Source organism: Phoenix dactylifera, chromosome 1 (assembly GCF_009389715.1).
Source record: "Phoenix dactylifera cultivar Barhee BC4 chromosome 1, palm_55x_up_171113_PBpolish2nd_filt_p, whole genome shotgun sequence".
In the NCBI taxonomy this organism is placed as follows: domain Eukaryota; kingdom Viridiplantae; phylum Streptophyta; class Magnoliopsida; order Arecales; family Arecaceae; genus Phoenix; species Phoenix dactylifera.
The window spans coordinates 19,928,729-19,947,313 of NC_052392.1; the positions used below are offsets into that span (position 1 = coordinate 19,928,729).

Sequence of the window (18,585 nt, forward strand, 5' to 3'; positions counted from 1 at the left end):
AATGTCTTAAGGCTGAGCGATGATGTTACTAGGTGGACTAGGATCAATGTTAAAGAAATGTGGAAAGAAATAAGTTTGATAGCTGATGAGGGTTGAGACTTGAGACTAAGAACTAAGATAGCTTCTTTTAAAGGAGCGGAGTCAAGGCTTTGAGCTTTTTGTAGAGTACAACTAACCTTGGCTTTTGAGTATTGATCTAATGATTGAAATATTTGCTGGAGATTTCTAGCAACTGGGATATATTCTCCAATCTTTATTTTTAAAATAAGTTGTTATTATGTATGCACACATGCATGTATGAAGTAAAATGCATGCTGGCTGGGATTAGGGCTGCTGATGGACCGAGCTGTTCATGAATAGCTTGGACTCAATTTGGTAATGGTGCACTTGAGCTCAGTTCGACTAGAATATGAACCAAGGATGGACAGTTTTAAAATTTGGCTTGTAAATGAGCTGAGATTGAAATCCTTAAGTTGCAAACTCGAGCGGAAGTTTGTCTCAGCTTGATCTAAATTCTTGTTCAAGCTCAGTTCAAATGATAAATGAACCAAGCTTGAAAATACTATGTCAAGCTTGTATTTCTTATAGCAAGCTGAGTCTGAGCAGCCTACTATTTGGCTTGAATTGGCTTGTTTGCATCCTACCGGGGATTACCAACATAGATTGATTAGCAACTAGCGACTTAATGTTGAAAGAGTTGCTCCCAGACAGCTCGATTAATTGATGACCATGCTCATCAATTAGGTTGTTGAATTTCGATGACATATCTTCAGTTTGATCCAAATTTTGAGATTAAATGTGTCTGTTGTTATGACTTATCGGTTTGGTCCAAATGGGTGTGCTGTATATGGAGAATGAAATGGGTTAGCATTTGAAAACAAATCTTATCGAATCTTGTTATGGATTTGCCATACAAATCTCAAGACCAAATCTTAAACCATGGTTGGCATTTGAAATTTTTGTCATCAATAAGTGTGGAATTCCTTGCAGTCATGCTTTTCTACTAATGGGCTTCCTTCTTGCTAATTCTCCTTGAAGCTGAAGTTATATGATTTGTGCTGTCCTTTTGCACATCTATACTTAACTTGCAAAGTTCATTGTGGCAGTTACGTGAAGCATCTCTTTTTGTGCTGGTTTCTTTATCAGAACAGTTGCTTGAAGCACAGGTCTGTTTCTTTTCTGGTTTTGATGGTGAATGACATTTTCATTAAATTTATATGTTTTGGTACTGTCATAATTATGATGACAATATACGCCATTTATGGCCTGTTTGGATTCTGGAGTATGTTATCTGACGATAATGTCTCCAGATGTTCAAGAGGTTAGAGCAAAGAGAGTATTAGGAGAGAGGAAGTTAAGAGATTCATGATGGCCAAGAGTCCTGCCAATTTTGATAATCTCAGATGATCCGCTTGGTTAAAAAAGTGATCTGCTGTATTACTAAATTTTAGGGATAACAGAACCCATAAGCCTCCTAAATCAGAAAAAATAATCTCCCTGTCTTCCCCACTAACTTCTTCCTGGCCCCACCATGTATGGTATAATCCATGGATAGCTTGCTGGGGTGTCCAAACAGGCCCTTAATGGTAAATTTATATTCAAGATTTAATGCTGGTTATTTTTTAAGTCGAAACTGTTTTGTGCTTCTTGATTCCCTTCTCTCTCTGATATTTGTTGGTAATAAATTTTTCGATATATTTCCAGGCTTCAGGATTGACAAAATTCAATTTAGGAAATCTTCTTGAGCAGATGATCACCGAAGACATGGGAATGGGTAATTGAAGCTTTCATCCACCTAAACATTTGTTGACTAGTAATGTACAAATATTTACCAATATTAATTTCCTAATGCCAGGGATACATGAATATCCATTTCTTCATGCACGTGTATTCTCCACGGTGGCCAAGTTTTCTTCAGTGGTATCTACCATTGCCTTTCCTCTCCATTTTGTTCCAATTTTTCTGCTGCATTTTTGGACTGACCTATTCTGGAGAAATATGTAGATTAATCGGAGAATCTGTGAACAATATCTCTACAGTGCTACTCAAGCTATAGCTTTAGATGTGTAAGGACTTTGTCCCCATCTTCAGTCTTCACATGTTATTTCTAATAGGAAAGCCTTACTGCTTAGGACTTATATTCCGTCATTTGGCAGCCCACCACCAGTTAAAGTTGGTGCTTGTAGGGCATTATCCCAACTCCTGCCAGAATCTAATCATGAAATTATTCAACCGCACATAATAGGTTTACTTTCATCTCTTACAGAACTTCTAAGGCAGGTAGTTATGCTTTCCACAAATTTTAAGATATCTTATTTGTCATTTAAAACGAACATCATTAGCATTTGAAATCATCTCCTCAGGCATCGGATGAAACACTATATCTTGTTCTAGATACACTTCAAGCAGCCATCAAAGCAGGTTTGTACCTAGCTAAGTTGTTTTGATCTTATTTTCTGAGTTGTTTATTCAACTTCATGGGATTTTTTGGATTTGAGTTTTTTCCCCCTTTTTGTGGATGTATTTGTGATACTATGACCTTTACTTGTGTCTTTTGCCGGAATTACAGGTCATGAACAATCAACTTCCATTGAGCCAGTTATCTCTCCTATCATCCTCAATGTGTGGGCGCAAAATGTTTCAGATCCATTCACCAGTATCGATGCTGTGGAGGTCTTGGAGGTAAGTTTTCATTGTAAATGTTGATATTAGTTAGAAATATTGATCAAAATCCTTGTATTTTTTAATATCAGTGGCGGTTAGTACATATGGAGCACATTAGTAATTTGACAGGAATGAGCTTAGATTGTGGAAAAGTTTGGCTGTGGGTTTATGAATCTACTGTACATCTGATATCTTTTTCTCTAGTCAAATTATTCATGTGTTGTGAGATTTGATTAAGAAATCATGTTCTGTAACTACGAAATCTTTGCCGGACATTACTAATATGTTCAACAATTAAAGATGAACGGTGATCTCCAGCCTTCATCAAAACAGAGTGGCGATCATGCTCAATTTATTTAGCTATGTATTAATGTACAGGGTTCTTTGATGTTTTTGTTGCCATCATACCTTAGTACAAGATTATGTGGTGAGAAATGATTATACAACATATGCAAAATATGCTTAAGCTATATGATCACTTATTAGTGTTTAACTTTTGCCCAATTAACAGAAATAAGGCATGTAGCTTCATCTCCTAATGTATCAGGAATATATTACTTTGAAGTGTTCCAAGAGATGAGACATCTATTGACAGAGATCCCCAAACTTACATTGGGATCAACAAGTCTCTAGATCCCTCCTGTTCAAACTTCTGAAAAGCAGTATGTAAAGGAAGTGCAGGTGTTGATATGTTGGAGCGATGTGCATAAGCATTGAATGATTAGTCATTCATTCTTGATGGATTGATGGTCAGTGGTGGCATTTAATAAAAGGCACTATTGCAGGGATCATGGATACATTATTCATTTATATATTATTGGATTTAATTTTTTTTTTTTTATTTTCTTAAGTTGTAGGACAACTTGTTGCTCATGTATTTTTTGTATGTTCACTTGAAACAGTTAAAGTTAGTTCACTCGCTGACTTCTCTAGCTTTTCAGGCTATCAAGAACGCTCCTGGATGTATACGACCATTGGTGTCTCGGATTTTACCATGTGTTGGATCTATTTTAGAGAAAGTAAGTTATGTTTGAGTCAGTTAAGGAAATGTTATCACTGATCAGAGTTTATCTCTATCGGATTACATACTTGTATTGTCTCTCCCTGAATGCATCAGCCACAGTCGCAGCCTGCTGGATTAGTTGCTGGCTCATTGGACCTCTTGACAATGATACTGAAAGTATGTTTTCTGATTTTCCTGATTTGCGTATGATGATGATTTTATACAATGTTATATGTTTTGTGTCCAGTATTACATCCTTCCTCTCTGGCACACATTAATTTGAACTTAATATATTACAGAATGCTCCTCTTGATGTAGTGAAGGCAGTCTTTGACATCTGCTTCAATCATACCATCCATATTATCCTTCAAAGCGACGATCACGGTGAGATGCAGGTAAAATTTGATTATACGATTCCTGTTGATGGTGCAGTCAGTTTATGAGCATTGAATTTGTGTTGTAGATGCGTATCAATACATCTTGCTTTCTAATACTCCATTTGTGAAATTTAGAATGCAACAGAATGTTTGGCTGCATTCCTATCTGGTGGAAGGCAAGACTTGCTTCAATGGGGTGGTGATCCAGGGCTTACAATGAAAAGTCTGCTTGATGCTGCTTCTAGGTAGATTTTGGTGGTTATCTTTCTTTTGTAGCTTGTGGAGTATTTGTTTGCTATGCGAACTTGTTCCTTCATGCTTATGATTTAATTGTTACATCTATTGTTTTACTCTTGTGCGTGTTTTAGTTTGTTCTGTTCCTGAATAGTTCATGAAAGGTTCTTATTGATGCATATTATATCAAGATTCTAATTTTGATGTTTGCTTGCATGGTGAGCCAATGAAATATGGATGAATTTCAACCTCATACATGATAAAATGAATTATACAGAAATTAATCCTTAAGCCAATATTTTGCATTATGTAAGTGCCTGGATATTTTGCATTGGTATTGCACACGAGAACTGAAAGATGCTTATTTATGTAGCTTAATGTACCATGGCATGTATAGAAATGTTTGATGTAAAAGCAAGTTTGAGTCTCAAAATCTCAGATAACAAGGTAAAGCATACTAACTATATGACGCCAGTTATCCTTCACCATTAGTGGAACAACAAACATGCATAATGCCCAATACAACTGCTCAAGATACCCGAAATACATTTCCATGCACAAAAACATGATCCTTATAACAACAATCATAACAAATTCTGTGTAAAATAATGTGAGATACGTGATTGATCAAATCTTAAGCACTAGCTAGATGATTGACTACGAATTCAGAAAGTATTTGGTATAAGATACATTCATGTATAATTTGATTTATATTAAAGAATATAATGTAAGTGTAGCAATATAAAATATGAATGGCTTCAAAAGTATAGTATGATATGGCTTCAAAAGTACGGGGACATAATTTCATGAACACATCTAAATAAATAAAGAAATAGGTCAAAATCACAATTCGTATTTCAATTTTTTAATTAAGATATCCATGTAGAGCTAATAATAAATTCAGAGTAGGTTACTCAATATTCAAATTAAATTGTCCATGACCAAATACGAGTAAATTCAGTGGCATCAATAAGAAATCCAAGAGGATCATGCCACTCCCACAATATATAGTTAGTAACATAAACTATGTGAAAAAAAAAACTAATGAGAAAAGGTATCTATTCTAAGTACTTCATCGAGCCATGTGTTGTCTATCTTTCCCTTTCATATTCAAACTCTTCTGGACCATTAGTGATGTCTTTAGGAGACTATTCAAGTTGGTCAAGATTTATTGCCTTGGGATATCACTTTGCAAGGCCTCGAATTTTAACCATATAAGTAAATTCATATTTATATGTATGAAGGCTTCAAGCATATCTGGTGAAACTTTATTGGTGTTCTTTGTTTGCTCAACATCGAAAGTATTCCAATTTCATTCCCATAGTAATGGACTTCATGTGTTTGAAGATAAGCAGACAAAAAAGGGTACTACATCTTTATGTATGCTTGGAAACTTGGTGTATATAAGAATGGACTCTCGTATAATGGAAAAGGCCCAAGATCGTGCAATGCGAGAGTCCTAGGTGATAAATCTTGATAAACTTGAATGGTTTTCTCAAAACATTATTAATGGTTAAGAGGAGTGTTCACATAAAATAGAGGCTACAAATAATGAAGACAATGCATACGGACTTCTCATCATACTTTTGTATTACTTGGTTAATATTACCTTTTATCTTGGGAGCTAAAAGGTTATATTGGTTTGCAAATTGATGCTATTAAACTACTCATTTTGTAATTGATGATTTAGTTAGAAGGTAGAATTTAAATTTTGAATTTATCATCAGCTTTTCTTCCATATGGATAATTGTCATAATTCGGAAGCTAAAATTAGACTCATGAATAAATTTAACTTCTATCTCTACCTATGCACACCCGCACACCCACATATATATGTGTATATGCCTAATTTAGCCTTGAACTTTTGAAGTGATTCCATATTATACTCAAATATGTCCATCTTCAAAATTTTGGCTCTTCATGTTTTACATGGCTGAGTTTGTAAGTATATTTTTCAAAGTTGAACCATAGACCAACATTCCTACTTTCTTGCCATATGACAAATGATTATTTGGTGACCATAGGAAGCACAAAAAAATTGTGGACAAAAGAGTTTGTCTCGTGGCCAAGGAGATTACAGTAGCAATGATGTTTCCACCTAACACTAGAGTGGTGGGGCTTGAGTCGCCATCATGTCAAGTGCATATACTTCCATAAGATCTTTTGAACCTCGGGGTGGCAAAGTGCTAGGTATTAAATGCTCTGGTGTAGCAAGGAGGTGTTCTATAGCTTGGTGCGTGGCCTCATGGAACTAAATTTGGGGCTTATAGTGACCAACAACTACGATTATTTGAGATCTAAGCTGACCATAGGTTTTTCTGGATGGGTTGCAAGCCTAACGATATTTGCGATTTTTTTGCTTATATGAATTTTTCTAATATTTCCATGTTGGTATTAGTTACTAATTCTAATTTGATACAAATTGATGTTTTTTGGGAACTAGTGGGAATGTGTTCATATTTATTAATAGGGTTTTGGTTCACACGATCGATTGCCGCAAGTGCTTGTCAAAAAGCTTTTGTAACTAATGGTGTAGGAGATTTTGGTTTATTATTAAGAATCTTAGGTCTTTATTGGATAACAGATAGTTTGGAATTTTGGGATTTGTTTGAAATAACTAATAACTTGATCTATAATAACGAGGTCAGTTCCTTATTTGCTACTTTGTGCGCCTCTTTATTATTTGTCGGTGCAATTGCTAAATTTGCACAATTCCCCCGCCACGTACCTGATGCCATGGAAGGAAACCGCTAAAAAAAGATTGAACATGTGAGAGGGAGGAGAGAACGAATTTTGCTTTCATTTCCTCCGTTTTCAAATCACAGAGTTACTTACGGAATGTAAAATCTTTCTTGACGCCTACTAGGCTGGACGTCAAATTGAGGGGGCCCACATCACCTCTCCCTTTTCCCTGGTCAATGGCACCCAACTCCCTTAAGCTTGTAGGAGATGAGCCCACCATAGCATGCTTGCAAGGAAAATGGTGGTTTATAGAACATCTTTTGGGGCTTAGAGACCAACAATAAGGATTATTCAAAATCTAAGCTGATTTGGATTTTAAGGATGAATTCAAGCAAGGACATGAAACCATCCCGAACCACCCTATTCCTGGTGTATTAAGCCATACCGGTCCAACAAGTAAAACGAAAAATCGACAACGAAGGGGGAGAGGGAGAAGGAAAGAGAGGGGGGAGGGAGACGGAGAGGAAGGATGGAGGATAGCCGGCAGAGGTCGGCTGACAGAGGTCTGCGAAGGGCTAGGGAATCTATCGGAGGGTCGGAGGAGGGGCTTCGCCTCCGGTTCTTCAGTTTTGTTGGAAACAGGGGCTTCCGAGAGGGGCCTCCTTTAATTTTGAAAAAAATTAAGTGAAGTCGGCAAGGAGTTTGGCGACTTCACTGAAATTTTTTAAAATAAAAAGGAGCCCCCTCTGGGATCCCTGTTTTGAATGAAATAGGTAAAGGTGCAAATGGCTCGGGTTGGACCGGGTCCTGAGTGACCCCAATCCGATCCGGTTTATTGTTTGGGTCCTAACTTTGAACCCAGACCCGACCCAATAGAAAATCAGATCAGGTCGGGTCCACATGAGACCCAATGGGTCATTCGGGTCGGGTTGGGTCTATGTATAACCCGATCCCAACCCAAAAAATTCGAGAGCTGGTGAAGCAGGTGGCCAGAGAGGTTGTCGACTACCGCCGTTCTTGAGGATGAGGTAGCCGGTCTCGCTGAGGTAAGCGGTTGTGATGCCCTTGCTGGAGGTGTTGGACTGCCAAACGATGGAGCCGGAGCCATTAGTTAGGCGGAGGTTGCCGTCGGAGCGGAGCTAAAGTGAGGCGGCGGAGTCGATCGCAGCGGGGGGTCGAGACGCGGATGGCAGTGGAGTAGGTGATGGTCGTAAGGAAGAGGGAGGGGTTCTCGGAGTCGGAGACGAAGCCAAGGGAGAAGGTTCAGTTCTCAGAGGTCCAGGAGTTGGAGGGGGTGAGAGTGGAGCCCAAGGGGATGTCGGCGACGGCAGCGAGGGGGAGGCGACGGAGGAAGAGCATAGAGGAGAGTTGGCGGAGGAGGCGGTGCCAAATCTATTTTTCTCTCGCTCTCGACTTCTCTTCTTGCTGGGTGGAGAGTTGGAAGAAGGTTTTTTTTTTTGCTAGGAAGAGGGGGGAAGGGTTAGCCCTAAGCCCGTAGGGGAAAAATCTCCCGGCAAGACCGAACAAGATACTTAGAACAAGCAAAATAGGTGTGATAAATGGTAATAAATGGGTCCTAAATGCCCCTGTACTTGCCCCTGCTATGCATTTATTACATTACGTGTAATAAACGGTAGCCATAAATACTTACATTTATTACATTACAGGTTGGAACTTGTAACTAGCAAGAGTTATTATTTATAGTAATATTTTAATATTTTATATACGGGTCGGTCGGATCGCGTTGGGTCTGAATTTAGTAAATCCAGATTTGACCCAAAAATAGAACGGGTTCAATTTTAAGACCCGACCCAGCCCCACGGGTCCAAAACGGATCGGGTCGGGTCTAAACGGGTTTAGTCGGGTCGAGTCACAGGTCAACCCGACCCAATTGCAGCCTTAGAAATAGAACTGAAGTTAGAGTCCCTCCACCCCTTTGTGCAACTCCCCGGCCTTCTCTCTCCCTCTTTCTCCCATCCCCTCTCTCTCTGTTCTTCCTCTCTCCCGCCCTCTCTGTTGTATTAGTACGGGCCTGACACAGAACGGCACGAGGGCGTGATGAACTATGCCATCAGGCAAGCATTCCTGGTCTCGATACTGGCATAGAAGTCATTGTGTTCAAGCCTTCTAAAAATGGGGCCCAGCTCTCTAAAGCTCGTAGGAGATGAGCCCACCATGGCATGCTTGCAAGGCAAGATGGTGTGCTGCCTGGACATGCTTGCATGAAGACAAATGGGGTTATATCGGTTGGGTAGTTAGCCGTATGGTGTAGAGGGGGGTTTTTTTCCTCAGAGTTTACTCTAGCTATCCTATGCACGCCGAAGTGTACAAAAAGGTAAGAGATGATCAAATAAGGATTTGGCCTACCTTAATAGGCAACAATCATGACTTTGTGAACTATTGTGGTGCTATGAAGGGGTCCATGAAGCAAAGTATGGCTAGTGAATTCTTGACATTTTAGCATGGTGAGCCTGAGCCATGAGTTGGGCCAAGTGGCTGGATGTTTAGTGGATCGTTCCAAGGAATGGAGATTCGTGTAGAGATGTTGTCAATTTTGGTTAACATATATTTCGTGGGCAAATTTGGTTGCAGAGCATCCTAACAGTGTACAGGTCTGTGCAAACAGGTCATGAACGTTGAAGTGTTGAGTGGTATGGCTATGGAGAAAAGCATATCAACAACACGAGCGATATCGTGATATTAGTGCTTGAGGGTGTTTGGATGCGAGCGATCTTCCATGGCTTTGAGGAGTTGCAGCTCATGTGGACTTGGTATATTGTTGCCCTTGCAACATTTGCATTAGGCCTGTCGAGGAGCCATGCATAGAGTCATGACATTGCATGGCCATGCTCTATGGATTTGGAGTCTGGATATTTCAACGCGGTGGTAGGTTGCATATTGGTGGAGTAGTTGATAAATCATGGCATGGAGGGTACTTTGCTTGGTGTGGTATGCTGTTAAGGAGATTTATTCTATTAGATGAAAGTGCACATCGGTTTTCTACTTGACTCATGGTCAAGTTGTTTATGAGCATTCGGGGTTGTTACAAGAATTTAGATTTACCATGTTGTTTTGTAGGGGTAAGGAGGATCACTTTTAGGCCCTGTTTGGAGAAGCTTTTGGAGGGCCAAAAAGCACTTTCTGGCCCTCCAAAAGTACTTTTGAATGAAAAAGGATGTTTGGTAAAAATTTGGAAAAGCTATTTTATCTTTTTCAAAAAGCTAAAAACAGCTTTCTGGAAGAAGCTCCATTTTGGAGCTTTCCGAAAACGCTGTTTTCAGCTTTGTCGGGAAGCTTTTTTTTGACCAAAATACCTCTACTTAAAAGTTCATTTTTCCTCCCAAAATCCTCCATCCCACGCCTCTTCCTCTCTCTCACCCTTCCTTCTCTCTCTCCCTCTCTATCTCCTCCTTCTCAACGCCGCTGCCTGCTTTCTTTTTTCTTTTTTTGGTGGTGGCCGGCGACCCCTCCTCAAGTCGTCGCGACGCCACCCGTGGCGCGCAGCCTGCCCGTGGAGCGGCCGGGCTCGGCCGTGGGGTGGCCGAGCCTTCGCCAGCCTTGGGACAACGACGTCCCAGCCGCGGGACCGGGGAGGCGAGCCGCAGCAAAGCTCCTATGGCGGCCGGCCGTGGGGTGCGTTTTTGGGCGGTGGCGTCCGCCCGCGGTGACGTGTGCCCGCGGTGGTGGCGGGCAAGCTGCCTCGGCTCCCTTCCGCCGAGACTGCCGTTGGCCAGCCGCCGCCGGCCATGGCCCGACCCCCTCCCGCGGCCATTGCGGCCCGGGCCCCTTCCAGCACCGCCGGCCTCGTGGGAGGAGAAGAAAAGAGAAGGGAGGAAGGAGAAGAGAAGAAAAAAGAAAAGGAAAAAAAAGAAGAAAAGGGAAGAAAAGAAAAAGAAAAGGAAAGAAAAAGAAAAGAAAAAATAAATAAATAAATGCATAAATAAGGAGAAGAAGAGAAAAAAAAAGAAAAGAAAAAGAAAAGAAAAAAAGAAGAAAAGGAAAGAAAAAAAAGAGAAGAAAAAATAAAGAAAAGGAAAGAAAAAGATAATATATAATTAAATTAATAAATGCATAAATAAATATGTATATAAATGAACAAATAAATAAATATGTATATAAATGAACGAATAAATAAATAAATAAGATAATATATAAATATATTTCAATGAAATAAAATAATAAATAAATAAAAATATTAGTAATTATTTAACTAATTTTATCACCTAACTAGAAAATTTGTTAGAGAGATAAATGGTCGTCAGAAGGATGAACAATGAATTTACACTAATAATTATAATATTTTATACATTTATTATTGTATTATACTATAAATATAATATTATATTATATTATATCATAATACATTGATATGTTATGTTAAATAATTTAATATTATATTAAATTATTATTCTATAGTACATAATGTTATAGTACTATATTATAATAATATTATATTACATTATATTAATATTATACTATATCATATATTTATGTATTAATACATTATATTTTATTATGCTCTGTTGTATAATACTAGTAATGTCCTTTATGGTCATTTTGTCACACAAAAGTACTCTCTCAGTTTGTTTACCAAACACATGTTAAAGTCCCACAGCACTTTAAAAGTGTAGTTACCAAACAGTAAACAGCTTTTTATAAAAGCTCTACTTCAGATAGCTCTACTTCCAACAGCTCTACTTCTAAAAGCTCTACTGCCAACAGCTCCCCCAAACAGGGCCTAGATCGTTGTACAGTTGTGTGATATATATCCAGGTGGACTCAAGAGGGTTGGCCTTGGTGGTGTAGAGGAGCTGCACAATTGGATTGTTGGTGCAACATCAAATGGGCTAGCTCTAGTGAAGGTGATGGTAGCACCAAGGTACTTGGTGTCATATATGTCAAAATATTGGACTTTTGCAATACAGCTCCTAGGGTTTAGAGGCAGAACGGGGACAAGGGTGTTTTCTCATCATATAACATTGTAGTGTTGGATCACAAGATGCAAAGTACAATTGCTTATATCTGAATAAGCTTTATAAGATGAACAAAGTGGCCAAGATATGAAATTGTTGGTTTATTGAGATTTTGGGAAGGGGTTAGATAGATATTGGCTACTTTGTTTGTTGAGGTAGTGGGGTTGTAAGGGTGATGCCATGTGGTAGTTGTAGCATCGCGTTAGCACTACGAACTTGAGATATGACTTTCAGATGATGCTAGAGTTATGTGGACAAAATTGGGTTCTTTAGAGGTAGATAGAGTTCTCAAAATGAAAATTGGAAACTCCAGGTGCATGACATTGGGAAGCAGCTTTGAATGGAGGTGAGGGATGTAATGCACTTTTGTATCTATGTTAGTAGGGACAACTTGGTGAAGTGGGTTAGAGGGTTCTGCCAGACTCAAGGATGAGGTTAAGGGGCCAGTTGAGAGGGAAAGAGGTGGGGCAACGGTATAGAGGTTAGTGGGTTTAATTTTTTTATTTTTGATATAATTTCTAGTTGGTCCGTGCAAACTTAAACATGTTTCATAGGCTTTATATGTTCATGGCTTGGTCAAAATTCAGGTTATGTTTGGAGTGAGCATTTTCTAATCAGCGCTGGCGTTAAGAAGACATTTTAATGCACAGTGTTTACAGAATACGATTTAAAAAGCATTTTCTAAGCACTTTTTTTTTGACAGCTTGAAATGGCATGGCAGCAACAGCCTGTCTTTGACATATTTTTAGGTGTATCATGTCGTAGCAGTTTGTGATAGACATATATTCAATGGAAATATCTGGGCAACTTTATTTTCCTATAAGGTTATAATCCTTGATAGATGCCAGTTTTTCTTGAACAACTCGAGCATTAACATTTGCCAAAATGTATATCCAATATCTGATATTGCTTTATTGACCTTTACAATATTTCTAATACTGGCATATCATGTCAAACTTTTCTGAAAATAATTAGTGTTTGCTGGATTGGTCAACTATGCATGTATCTAATTATGCAAGAATGAAGGAAACCATTATCGGTGTTACTATGAACTACTGTATTTTGTATCTTTGTAAGGTTTTGAAATTCAAATCCTTGTTTTGTTTGTTTGATCACCTGCTATGAGAGAATTTCATGTTGGCTTTGTAAAATATCAATATCTTGAAATCTGGACATGTTAAATGGAAAACCAGAAATAGGCTTCCTCGATTATCCAGGAATAAACATGTTCAGAGTCCTCCTATACTGAAACTGGTGCAAGCATTTATTAGTCTTCTTTCCTTTGTTAAGGTTAAATGAAAGTTAGGTTTTTAAATCTCTCCTGCAGGGGGAGGTCAGATTGCAGTCATATAGAATCTTGATTGTTTACGTTGCCAAAGGATGATAAAATAAATCTTTTTCTTTTCTGATCGTAATGCAGTTGAGGTGAAGCTTGTTTGTTAATCTCTTTGATAGACCAAGAGTAGTGTAATTTTATCATGGTGGTATTTTATCATTGTGGTACTCTGAGTCTTGATATTCTGTCAGCTATAGTGTGTCATGATGATTAACTATTTGCTCTAGACAACCCTTGGATTCTGATTACTAATTCTTGATTCCTGCAGACTTTTGGATCCAGACCTAGAAAGTTCAGGATCACTTTTTGTTGGCAGCTATATTTTGCAACTTATTTTACATTTGCCATCACAAATGTCCATGCACATTCGCGAGCTTGTCGCTGCTGTTGTGAGCCGGTTGCAGTCTTGTGAAATAGCAGGGTTGAAAAGTTCCCTGATTGTCATTCTTGCTAGACTGGTAATTTCCTTTCCTGTGAGTTCATTCTATGTACGTTTTTCTATTGAGTCCAAATGAGAAGTTTTTGTTGATTTAAGCTTTGTTGTACTTTTTATGTAGATGATTCTCTATTATGTTGGAAGAAAATATTTTCTAAACATATATTTATCTGTTTTGTCACTTTAGCTTCAGATTTGCTGTGAGGCCCATTAAATGCAACACTAAATGAGGCATGCTAACTTAGAAAGTTTTTGAGATATGCAACACTTGAGTTATCTTGCAAACAATCGGAATTTTTCTCAATCAATTCCGTTGTTGATTCCAATGACTTAAATGTTCAATTCAGTATTTTCTTCTGCATGTACCATTTACAAAAGTGCCATTGATTATGTGAACTTCTGAGATTGTTTGCTAACAGCAGTGGTTTCTGGAAGGGCCAAAGTACTTTATTGTTTGTGCATCCCATTCTTTTTACTTCTTCACTTTTATCTACATTAATCCACTATGTTGCAAAAAGATATATTGTCTTACTAAAGGATTCATTCTGATCTTTCTTGACTGTATAAATTTTACTTTTAATGACTTGATCTTCCATTATTTATCCCTTAACAGCTTTATGTTGCTAGAATTAGACGAGGTTCATATGGGGTAGAAAATGTAAATGGATAATAACTTGTTATCCCTTTCTTTTACAATAGCCAGTGACTTGGTTCTTGAAAATATCGATGAAGACCTTTGAGGGATTCATTGATCTTTATTAAAAGGTTTTTAGTATAAAGCACATGCTCAAACTGGCTATGTTGCAAATAGTTGGATGCTGACTTGTAATATTTCTTCATTGTATAGTAGTTTATAACTGATTTTTTAGGCATTTGCTTCCTGAGTTATCTCTGAGAAGTGTAAAGGGATCTATTAATCATTTATCAATTGGTTTTTTATTACAAAGCATATGTCCAAATTGACTAAATAACTGCCGCAAAGTGGTCCTCTTGGAGGAGGAAAATTGGAAAGATGAAAGGATCTAATCTCGCCAATTCTACACTGAATATCCGACCATTTTTTAATTGATTTTGTCAACTTTGAGTAGAGTTATTACAGCAAAACTAAATATCTAAAAGTGACAAAGTACCAAAAAATATCAAAAAGCCACAGAAAAATGAAAACTAGTTGCTTATTATGTAGTTTTGTTATTATATTTCACCATGAATATTCTCTTGTTGAATCCCATTAGTTGGATGGTGCTGTTTCCAGAATTTTGCTGGCTAGCACTATAAATAATTCACTGCCATTTGCACAACTCATTTTTCTGTGGTCAAATGGCATCATTTCTCATCAACTACATGGTATATATATCTGTCGCACTGGTGAGCAATTGAGTTTTTATCTCCAAAGTGGGATCCTATTTTCAAAATGGTGATGAAGCTTATGGCATGTGATGTACGATGATATCAGCTGCTGGGTCCATAATGGCAGGCGCCCAAACCAATCTTATTACAACTTGCAGAAATGATATAGTTGATATCATTTTGATCCACTTAATTCAGTTATCGATAAGCTGGCAAAATAAATTGCATATGGAGCTGAAATATGTTATCGAACAATGGTAAAGAAAATTGAGATATTTCCTGAGGACAACAGGTGAATGCAGGTAATTGAGTTCTATGTTCTTTGTTGAAGTTACATTTAGAAGTGGCAAATTATTTTTTTCTGTCTGATAAGATTAAAGACATCAAGACTCGGCCATAAATTTTAGGTCTGTCTTAGAATAGCTAGGAACTGTAATAACTCACAAGGTTATCCTTGTCGAAAGAGTTTGACCATGGATCCTTCCAACATTTCTGGGCCTCATGGGTCCATTGCTTTGCTTCCTTCTATTCCTTGAAATACTTTGCTCTGTGTATGCCTCACTTTTTGGGAACCAGTGTCAATAGAACCTTCTGATGCTGCCGATGTCCTTGTATCATCAGATCAAAATCAATACTTCTTTTGTTGCAGGTACATCTCAGTTCCCCAGATGTTGATCAATTCATTAACTTATTGCTTACAATTCCTGCTAAAGGCTATGAAAGTTCATTTGCTTATGTGATGTCAGAATGGACAAAACTACAGGGTAAGCATTTTTTTGTTGATAATTCAGTCTTCTAGTTCAAATTTTCTAGAACAGTCTTCAAGAGAATATTATTTTGAATGCTTGCGTTGTAAAAAGTTCACATTGCAAATTTCCTTTGTGATTCATCGTTGTTTTTTTAACTTTGTCATGTATTTGGTTGTATCTTTGGAAAGTTAAGACTCCAAGAAGCAACTGGTTAAAGAATAATTGTGCATTTATCAGACAAGATTGTAATGCTAGTCATATGAAGTCTTATGTCTGCATATGATTAACCTGTCCTGGTGTTGTCAAAAGAAGTATTTTTGGGTAATTGAGCAGCCTATATCCTCTTGCACTTCATTGGCACTTCATCTTTTTAGGTGTTGGGTTAGGATCCACATGATTACTCACAAATTGATGGAATAAAGCTTTCTATGAGTTCTATTTTTGTTGTTCTAACTTGTAGGGGAAGCACTGTCTTGAACCATTTGTTGGGTAGGACCCTACTAGGAGGGTGTATGTGTGGAGAGAGAGAGAGTGAGTGAGTGAGAGAGAGAGAGAGAGAGAGAGAGAGAGAGAGAGAGAGGAATAATTGTTTAGAGCACAAATATTTTCCTCGTTTTATCTAAATTTATTCTTATTCTCTGAGTGTAGGTGAAATCCAGGGAGCCTACCAGATAAAGGTTACAACAACTGCACTGGCTTTATTGTTATCCACACGTCATGTGGAGCTGGCAAAAATTAATGTCCAAGGCCATCTTATAAAGGTTTGAAGATTCTGATGCAGTAAAACAAGAATTTCAGTGAAGTATTTTAAGGATTTACCTAGTGTGTTCATCCAGTCTGGTGCAGGTATAACTACTCGTTCAAAAGCTAAATTAGCCCCCGACCAATGGACCATAATTCCTCTTCCTGCAAAGGTATTGGATAACTTCTACAACTTTTACCAGGTCGATGTCAATTTCAACTCTGTGACATCTTTACTACAATTTTTTGATGTCATCTGGCTGTTTGGTCTTAGCATGACAATTTTCTTAATTTAGCTCTTTGAAAGAAGCTTCTTGATCACCACACCCAAAAAAAATGTTGAAATTCTTTATTTGGATTTAGGCATTTTTTGCAACCGAAAATTATGAAAAAATGGAGCTGTTGTGAAATGCTTATATTGTAAGACTTCACAATTCATGAAACCAGAGTCACCAGATCTATGCACAAGAAAACTTGCAGGCACTTTGCTTAATCTAATTCAAGTCACAGACTTTCATGAAACTATATCCGGAGGGAGAGAGATTGGATCTTGGTGCCTTTTTTTAAGACTGGTTATTTGCTAAACCTGCTAACTTGATTTGCCCATCCGGTGAACTGATCAGCAGGTACCATTATTGTTCTTTGGCGCTTAAACTGATATATGATATTTTTGCAGATCTTTTCATTATTATCAGATACATTAGTTGAGATTCAAGAGCAAGCTTTGGATGATGATGATGAGGTATTGCATACAATTTTAATCTTATAACAAACCAATAAATAAAATTGTAACTTGAATCTCCACTCACACCAATTACCATGACAGGATAGTGACTGGGAAGAAGTTCCAGATGATCATGGTGGCATACGACGAGAAATATTATATTCATCAACTGTCCCATCACATGTGAGTCCTTCAGTTGAACATCTTGATGCCATGGCAAAAGTTCTTGATGAGGTAATGAAGCAATTGCCTTTTCTCCCCTTCTCTCTCTCTCTCTCTCTCTCTCTCTCTCTCTGAGCTTTTTGTTAGAGCTTCGGCAGACTTATTTGACACTTTTCCCCCCACTCTTTCCACACTACCAAGGGTGACGATGATAGCTATGATGATGATCTTACAAAAGTTGATCCTCTTAATGAGGTTTGCTCTTGAACAGAAAATCTCTTAGACATGTAAATCATCAGATCTGCTATTTCCTTGGTGGTGTAACTCAATTTTGTTTGGCAGATCAAGTTGGCAGATTTCCTCACGAACTTCTTTGTCAACTTATCAAGTACTGATGGATCTCTTTTTAATTATCTTTGCCAGGTAGATCAGCGCATCACTGCATTTTACTTTTTCTTTGGAAGGATATTACTCCGCCTTGATGATTTTATAATCCTAAAAAGATATAATTTTGTTTTATTAATTACTGCAGAGTCTAACACATGCACAGAGATCTGGTGTGGAAAAGGTTCTAAGCAAGTGAAGCAGTTTTAAAAAATCACGGGACCGTGCTGGGTGTAACTTTTCCCTATTCTATGAGTAAATATCATTTGTTCACCTTGCCGAAGTTTCTTTTTTAGTAGGTCGGTGAGGCTATGTTGAGTTTTGAGTTTGAGACAGAAAGGCACCACTGGCTAAGAAAATGTTTGACGGGGGCATGTAAGATATGATAGTATGGATTGGTAAGTGCAGATTAGCCTTTGGCACCAACCACCAAGAAAAAAAAAAAAAATTCCTCCCAATTCGAAAATACATTCCATTTTGGATAATCCCATTGGATCCATGAGATTACAATAGGATTTTAGTAGACCGAGCATAGCCTACATTAATAAGATTTTTCTCATTAATTGGATATTTATGAATATAGGCTTAGCCCAATATGTAATTCTATTACCATGTTGGTTGTGCTGGTCCATGAGATTAGAATAGGATTTTAGTAGACCGAGCATAGCCTACATTAATAAGATTTTTCTCATTAATTGGATATTTATGAATATAGGCTTAGCCCAATATGTAATTTTATTACCATGTTGGTTGTGCTGGTCCAATCTCACTCG

At 37.9% G+C, this 18,585-nt stretch overlaps 1 protein-coding gene across 2 annotated transcripts in view; it reads left to right on the forward strand.

Moving 5' to 3' along the window:
- Positions 1 to 18,375, forward strand: part of LOC103701677 (importin-9) — a 35,015-nt gene extending 16,640 nt beyond the window's left edge. For both annotated transcript variants that reach the window (XM_008783834.3, XM_026802453.2), the window contains 20 exons: positions 1,107 to 1,166; positions 1,705 to 1,774; positions 1,856 to 1,920; positions 2,005 to 2,066; positions 2,157 to 2,280; positions 2,364 to 2,421; positions 2,570 to 2,682; positions 3,606 to 3,683; positions 3,782 to 3,844; positions 3,967 to 4,062; positions 4,180 to 4,289; positions 13,538 to 13,727; positions 15,702 to 15,816; positions 16,450 to 16,562; positions 16,638 to 16,715; positions 17,219 to 17,284; positions 17,369 to 17,500; positions 17,630 to 17,683; positions 17,771 to 17,851; positions 17,961 to 18,375. In XM_008783834.3, the coding sequence (XP_008782056.1) occupies positions 1,107 to 1,166; positions 1,705 to 1,774; positions 1,856 to 1,920; positions 2,005 to 2,066; positions 2,157 to 2,280; positions 2,364 to 2,421; positions 2,570 to 2,682; positions 3,606 to 3,683; positions 3,782 to 3,844; positions 3,967 to 4,062; positions 4,180 to 4,289; positions 13,538 to 13,727; positions 15,702 to 15,816; positions 16,450 to 16,562; positions 16,638 to 16,715; positions 17,219 to 17,284; positions 17,369 to 17,500; positions 17,630 to 17,683; positions 17,771 to 17,851; positions 17,961 to 18,011 (1,779 nt within the window). In that variant the 3' untranslated portion in view covers positions 18,012 to 18,375. The remainder of the gene's footprint in view (positions 1 to 1,106; positions 1,167 to 1,704; positions 1,775 to 1,855; positions 1,921 to 2,004; positions 2,067 to 2,156; positions 2,281 to 2,363; positions 2,422 to 2,569; positions 2,683 to 3,605; positions 3,684 to 3,781; positions 3,845 to 3,966; positions 4,063 to 4,179; positions 4,290 to 13,537; positions 13,728 to 15,701; positions 15,817 to 16,449; positions 16,563 to 16,637; positions 16,716 to 17,218; positions 17,285 to 17,368; positions 17,501 to 17,629; positions 17,684 to 17,770; positions 17,852 to 17,960) is intronic.
- The last annotated feature ends 210 nt before the right edge of the window (positions 18,376 to 18,585 follow it).